The 7,500-nt window shown below is 43.4% G+C and overlaps 1 protein-coding gene across 1 annotated transcript in view; it reads right to left on the bottom strand.

The window, feature by feature from the left end:
* The window catches only part of greb1 (growth regulating estrogen receptor binding 1), a 46,575-nt gene that overhangs the window by 35,979 nt on the left and 3,096 nt on the right, over positions 1–7,500 (bottom strand). The window contains 2 exon segments of the mRNA XM_087793103.1: positions 5,054–5,125; positions 5,179–5,349. Coding sequence (XP_087649229.1) covers positions 5,054–5,125; positions 5,179–5,349 — 243 coding nt within the window.

The following is a 7,500-nucleotide window of genomic DNA, read 5'->3' on the forward strand; positions in this document are numbered from 1 at the left end:
TGACTACTTAAAGAACAGTTCCCCTTACTTAGCACTTTCATACTTAACTTAACTTGTCAATAACATCTTGTGCCTCAGATTTTTAAAGTTGCAGTAATTAAACCTCTGCTTAAAAAACCCACTCTTGATCCAGAGGTTCTCACTAACTATAGTTCTATCTCTTGATCCAGAGGTTCTCACTAACTATAGTTCTATCTCTTGATCCAGAGGTTCTCACTAACTATAGTTCTATATCTCGATCCAGAGGTTCTCACTAACTATAGTTCTATCTCTTGATCCAGAGGTTCTCACTAACTATAGTTCTATATCTCGATCCAGAGGTTCTCACTAACTATAGTTCTATATCTCGATCCAGAGGTTCTCACTATCTATAGTTCTATCTCTTGATCCAGAGGTTCTCACTAACTATAGTTCTATATCTCGATCCAGAGGTTCTCACTAACTATAGTTCTATATCTCGATCCAGAGGTTCTCACTAACTATAGTTCTATATCTCGATCCAGAGGTTCTCACTATCTATAGTTCTATCTCTTGATCCAGAGGTTCTCACTAACTATAGTTCTATATCTCGATCCAGAGGTTCTCACTAACTATAGTTCTATATCTCGATCCAGAGGTTCTCACTATCTATAGTTCTATCTCTTGATCCAGAGGTTCTCACTAACTATAGTTCTATATCTCGATCCAGAGGTTCTCACTAACTATAGTTCTATATCTCGATCCAGAGGTTCTCACTAACTATAGTTCTATCTCTTGATCCAGAGGTTCTCACTAACTATAGTTCTATCTCTTGATCCAGAGGTTCTCACTAACTATAGTTCTATCTCTTGATCCAGAGGTCCTCACTAACTATAGTTCTATCTCTTGATCCAGAGGTCCTCACTAACTATAGTTCTATCTCTTGATCCAGAGGTCCTCACTAACTATAGTTCCATCTCTTGATCCAGAGGTTCTCACTAACTATAGTTCTATCTCTTGATCCAGAGGTTCTCACTAACTATAGTTCTATCTCTTGATCCAGAGGTTCTCACTAACTATAGTTCTATCTCTTGATCCAGAGGTTCTCACTAACTATAGTTCTATCTCTTGATCCAGAGGTTCTCACTAACTATAGTTCCATCTCTTGATCCAGAGGTTCTCACTAACTATAGTTATATCTCTTGATCCAGAGGTTCTCACTAACTATAGTTCTATCTCTTGATCCAGAGGTTCTCACTAACTATAGTTCTATCTCTAATCTTGTCTTCATTTCAAAACTTCTGGAGAAAGTGGTAACGAGTCAGCTCTGTGATTATCTCCAGGACAATGATCAATTTGAGGTGTTTCAGTCTGGTTTTAGGGAACACCACAGCACAGAGACCGCCCTGGTAAAAGTAAGTAACGACCTACTGATGGCCTCTGATCAGGTCCATGTTTCAGTTCTTGTTCTTCTAGATCTCAGTGCATTTGACACTGTCGACACCAAATCCTTCTACAGAGGCTAGAAAACCATTTAGGCATTCGTGGAACTGCTCTTAACTGGTTTAAATCTTACCTGTCGGATAGAACGCACTATGTACATGTCAACCACCTCTCATCGACATACACTAAGGTCAGCTATGGTGTCCCACAAGGTTCTGTTCTTGGTCCAATACTATTCACAATCTATATGCTCCCACTAGACTTGATTAGAAGACACTTTATACATTTTCACTGTTATGCTGATGACACCCAACTTTACTTGTCCATGAAGCCAGATGAAAGAAATCAGCTACACAATTACAGTCCTGTATCACAGATATCAAGTCATGAATGACCAAAAACTTCCTCCTACTGAACTCGGAAAAGACTGAGGTTTTACTAGTTGATCGCAACATCTCAGACAATCATTAACTAATGATCTTTACATAACTTGCTCCTGCTACGAGCACCACTGTAAAGAATCTGGGTGTATGCTTTGACGAGGACTTATCATTTAACTCACACATAAAACAAATCTCACGGACTGCTTACTTCCACCTTCGTAACATTTCAAAAATCAGGCACTTCCTTCCTTTAGATGCTGCTGAGAAGCTCATCTTTTGTTACCTCCAGGCTGGACTATTGTAACTCTCTTCTGTCAGGATGTTCTAAGAAGTCTCTCAGAATCTTCAGCTCATTCATCTGCAGCTCGTGTCCTGACTAAGACTAAGAGGCGCGAACACACCTGTACTGTCTTCCCTACATTGGCTTCCTGTAGAATTTAGAATACAATTTAAAATCCTTCTCCTAACCTATAAAGCCTTACATGGTCTAGCACCAACATACATTAAAGATTTAATCCAAACTTACCAACCCTCAAGGACCTTACGATCCTTAAACTCTGATCTATTAGTTATACCACAAATCTCTAAATGTAGATTCGGAGCCAGGGCCTTCAGTTTTCAAGCCCCTCTGCTGTGGAACAAACTACCGGCTTCAGTCCGGAGGGCAGACACCCTCTCTATGTTTAAAAATAATCTTAAAACCTTACTTTTCGATAAAGCCTATAACTAACTTAACTGTTTATCTTAGCTGCTATAACTAACTTAACTGTTTATCTTTAGCTGCTATAACTAACTTGACTGTTTATCTTTAGCTGCTATAACTAACTTAACTGTTTATCTTTAGCTGCTATAACTAACTTAACTGTTTATCTTTAGCTGCTATAACTAACCTAACTGTTTATCTTAGCTGCTATAGGCTGAGAATGTTGGAGGAGTTTTAGACACCGAGCTCTGTATATCCTTCTTTTCTCGCCGGGGCCGTTCTGGCTTGGCCGATTCGGGTGTGGGGGGCCCGGCGGGTGGGGCCTGTGGGTGCCTTGGGCCTGGTAGTGGTGACCGCTGGTGCTGCGATGGCCCCGTGTGCCGGCGGGGGGGTGGCCCGCTTCCGGGGGGTCTTTGGTGGTGCGTGGGGGCTGGTGCTGGCGGGGGTGGTTGGGGTGGTGGATGGGGGGTTGCGTTGGGGGCGGTGCTGGGGCTGGGGGGTTGCTGGTCCCGCTGACGGGGTTGGCGGATGAACCGTTAGGGGTGGGGCTGGGGCTGGCCGGGTGTTCTGGATGGCCATCCGGCCCTGATGGCTTCACCTGGTCTGTGGTGGGGGGCTGTGGGGGCCTGTCTTGGGGTGGGTGTCTGCTGCAGCGGTGGCTGTGGTCCTCTACCCGCCCTGTGTGGCATGTGCTGTGGTCGGGGAGTTTGTCGCCCTTGGTCCTGGGGGTTCGTGGCCGGGTTGGTCGGTCTTTCGGAGGCTTCCCGGGTGGGGGGGGCCACACTGGGCGGGGCCACGTTGGGGGGACGGCGGAGGCATTGGGCGGACCCATGTTACCGTAGAGACCATGTACCGCCCATGCAAGTGATGCTGTCCCCCTGGGTGCTGCATGGAGGGTGGGGCCGGGGGCTGGGGGTCAGTACGTGTGATGGGCGGGGCCTCTGCACCTTAGAGACCTTGGACCGCCCATGAAATACTGCTGGCCCCCCAAACTTCCCTTATGACATGGGGGAGGTGGGCTGTGGCTCTTGGGGACGGTCTACAGTTCAAAGATTGGGGGCCGTTCCCTCCCCCTCTTTGCTTCCTCGGTCGTCCTCGCCTGTGCTTGCCCTCTCGCGCCCCCGGTGGTGGTCCGCCTTCTCGTTGGTGTTTGGGGTCGGCTCTGGTGGTTATCTCGCCTGCCGGGTCCTGGTCTCCCGCGGGTTCCTGCCGTGGCTTGGGCCCCCGTGTCTGGATCCTGCTGTGCTAGGTATGTGCCCTCTGGCCTGGCTATTTCAACCTCCCCCCCCCCCCCCCTCTGCCCTCTATATATCTTCACCCGTCACCGGAGTCTGTAATACCTGTGTATTGTATACATTTGTCCCAAAACCCACACCTTTTTATTTCTCTCCCGGAGCCCCAGGGATCCACCTCCAGAGCTGCTGCTGATCCAGGGATCCACCTCCAGAGCTGCTGCTGATCCAGGGATCCACCTCCAGAGCTGCTGCTGATCCAGGATCTTCACCACGTCATCAGATCCCGAGTTCTCTCCAGCACCCCCATGGACTCTCCTACACTCTCCTCTTTTCTCTCACTATATCCTCCCTCACTCCTCTCCTTATCCATCTGTCTACCCCCCCATCCTTCCTCCCAGCCGGTCAAAGCGGCAGGCCGTCAACAATGAGTCTGGTTCCGCTCGAGGTTTCTGCTTCTAAAAGGAAGTTTTTCCTCGCCATTGCTCACTGTACAGTGTTTTGTTTCTTGCTCTTTGTTGAATTGCTGGATCTATTTTTCCTTAATCAACTGTAGTCTTATTTCAACTGTATAGTGTCTTGAGATAACTTTGTTATGATAAGACACTTGAAATAAAATTGAATTGAATTGAATCATCATCATCATCATCTTCTTCATTATCATCATCTTCATCATCATCTTCATCTTCATCTTCATCATCATCATCATCTTCATCATCATCTTCACCATCATCATCTTCATCATCATCAACTTCTTCATCATCATCATTTTCATCATCTTCTTCATCATCATCATCATCTTCACCATCTTCATCTTTATCATCTTCATCTTCATCATTATCATCATCTTCATCATCATCTTCACCATCATCATCTTCATCATCATCTAATCATCATCTTCATCATCATCTTCTTCATCTTCATCATCAGCTTCTTCATCTTCATCATCACCATTATCATCATCTTCATCATCATCATCTTCATCATCATCATCATTTTCATCATCCTCATCTTCATCATCATCATCTTCACCATCAGCTTCTTCATCTTCATCATCTTCATCACCATCATCTTCATCATCATCATCTTCATCTTCATCACCATCATCTTCATCATCATCTTCATCACCATCATCTTCATCTTCATCATCTTCATCTTCATCACCATCATCTTCATCTTCATCTTCATCACCATCATCATCTTCATCTTCATCATCATCATCTTCTTCATTATCATCATCTTCATCTTCATCATCATCATCTTCATCAACATCATCTTCATCTTCATCTTCATCTTCATCTTCATCTTCATCATCATCATCTTCATCATCTCACCTGATCCAGGTGTGTGTTCAGAGGTAACAAGTCGCTCCGACAGACTCGACAGCCTTGACTTGACTCTTGCTCCTGAAACAGGTCGGAGTTCAATGCCGTCAGAGAACAACAGTGTTGAGTCTCACCGTGAGTCCAGCAGATGTTGGATCCTCGCACCAGAGCTCCCTGATGGTCTCTCTGCAGGAGGAACTTCAGCAGCTTCTGTTTGGAACCGTCGTCCTTCAGGTTCATGTGTCCACAGAAGTCAGAGAAGTATTGGATCCTTTCTCCGCAGCCCACACAGTTCCCTGAGAAGCCTGCAGGGGGCGATTGTAAGTAAGTAAGTAAGTCATTTTTATTTATAGCGCTTTTCCAGACCAAGGTCACAAAGAACTTAAACAATCAAAACAATATTCAATAAAGTACATACTTTAAAGATAAAGATAAAACTGAGTCAGTAGATCATCAAACACAGATGTTTCTTGAAGGAGTCAGTAGATCATCAAACACAGATGGTTCTTGAAGGAGTCAGTAGATCATCAAACACAGATGTTTCTTAAAGGAGTCAGTAGATCATCAAACACAGATGTTTCTTGAAGGAGTCAGTAGATCATCAAACACAGATGTTTCTTGAAGGAGTCAGTAGATCATCAAACACAGATGTTTCTTGAAGGAGTCAGTAGATCATCAAACACAGATGTTTCTTGAAGGAGTCAGTAGATCATCAAACACAGAGATGTTTCTTGAAGGAGTCAGTAGATCATCAAACACAGATGTTTCTTAAAGGAGTCAGTAGATCATCAAACACACATGTTTCTTGAAGGAGTCAGTAGATCATCAAACACAGATGTTTCTTGAAGGAGTCAGTAGATCATCAAACACACATGTTTCTTGAAGGAGTCAGTAGATCATCAAACACAGATGTTTCTTAAAGGAGTCAGTAGATCATCAAACACAGATGTTTCTTGAAGGAGTCAGTAGATCATCAAACACAGATGGTTCTTGAAGGAGTCAGTAGATCATCAAACACAGATGTTTCTTAAAGGAGTCAGTAGATCATCAAACACAGATGTTTCTTGAAGGAGTCAGTAGATCATCAAACACAGATGTTTCTTGAAGGAGTCAGTAGATCATCAAACACAGATGTTTCTTGAAGGAGTCAGTAGATCATCAAACACAGATGTTTCTTGAAGGAGTCAGTAGATCATCAAACACAGAGATGTTTCTTGAAGGAGTCAGTAGATCATCAAACACAGATGTTTCTTAAAGGAGTCAGTAGATCATCAAACACATGTTTCTTGAAGGAGTCAGTAGATCATCAAACACAGATGTTTCTTGAAGGAGTCAGTAGATCATCAAACACACATGTTTCTTGAAGGAGTCAGTAGATCATCAAACACAGATGTTTCTTAAAGGAGTCAGTAGATCATCAAACACAGATGTTTCTTGAAGGAGTCAGTAGATCATCAAACACAGATGTTTCTTGAAGGAGTCAGTAGATCATCAAACACAGATGTTTCTTGAAGGAGTCAGTAGATCATCAAACACAGATGTTTCTTAAAGGAGTCAGTAGATCATCAAACACAGATGTTTCTTAAAGGAGTCAGTAGATCATCAAACACAGATGTTTCTTGAAGGAGTCAGTAGATCATCAAACACAGATGTTTCTTGAAGGAGTCAGTAGATCATCAAACACAGATGTTTCTTAAAGGAGTCAGTAGATCATCAAACACAGATGTTTCTTGAAGGAGTCAGTAGATCATCAAACACAGATGTTTCTTGAAGGAGTCAGTAGATCATCAAACACAGATGTTTCTTGAAGGAGTCAGTAGATCATCAAACACAGATGTTTCTTGAAGGAGTCAGTAGATCATCAAACACAGATGTTTCTTGAAGGAGTCAGTAGATCATCAAACACAGATGTTTCTTGAAGGAGTCAGTAGATCATCAAACACAGATGTTTCTTGAAGGAGTCAGTAGATCATCAAACACAGATGTTTCTTGAAGGAGTCAGTAGATCATCAAACACAGATGTTTCTTGAAGGAGTCAGTAGATCATCAAACACAGATGTTTCTTGAAGGAGTCAGTAGATCATCAAACACAGATGTTTCTTGAAGGAGTCAGTAGATCACCAAACACAGATGTTTCTTGAAGGAGTCAGTAGATCATCAAACACAGATGTTTCTTGAAGGAGTCAGTAGATCATCAAACACAGATGTTTCTTGAAGGAGTCAGTAGATCATCAAACACAGATGTTTCTTGAAGGAGTCAGTAGATCATCAAACACAGATGTTTCTTGAAGGAGTCAGTAGATCATCAAACACAGATGTTTCTTGAAGGAGTCAGTAGATCATCAAACACAGAGATGGTTCCAAAGCTTAGGAGCAACAGTCTGGAAGGACTTCTCTCCTCTGGTCCTGAACCGCGTGAGAGGAACCATAAGTAGATTCTGATCCACAGACCTCAG

The sequence above is a fragment of the Callionymus lyra genome, chromosome 6 (genome assembly GCF_982586985.1).
Source record: "Callionymus lyra chromosome 6, fCalLyr1.hap1.1, whole genome shotgun sequence".
Classification (NCBI taxonomy): domain Eukaryota; kingdom Metazoa; phylum Chordata; class Actinopteri; order Syngnathiformes; family Callionymidae; genus Callionymus; species Callionymus lyra.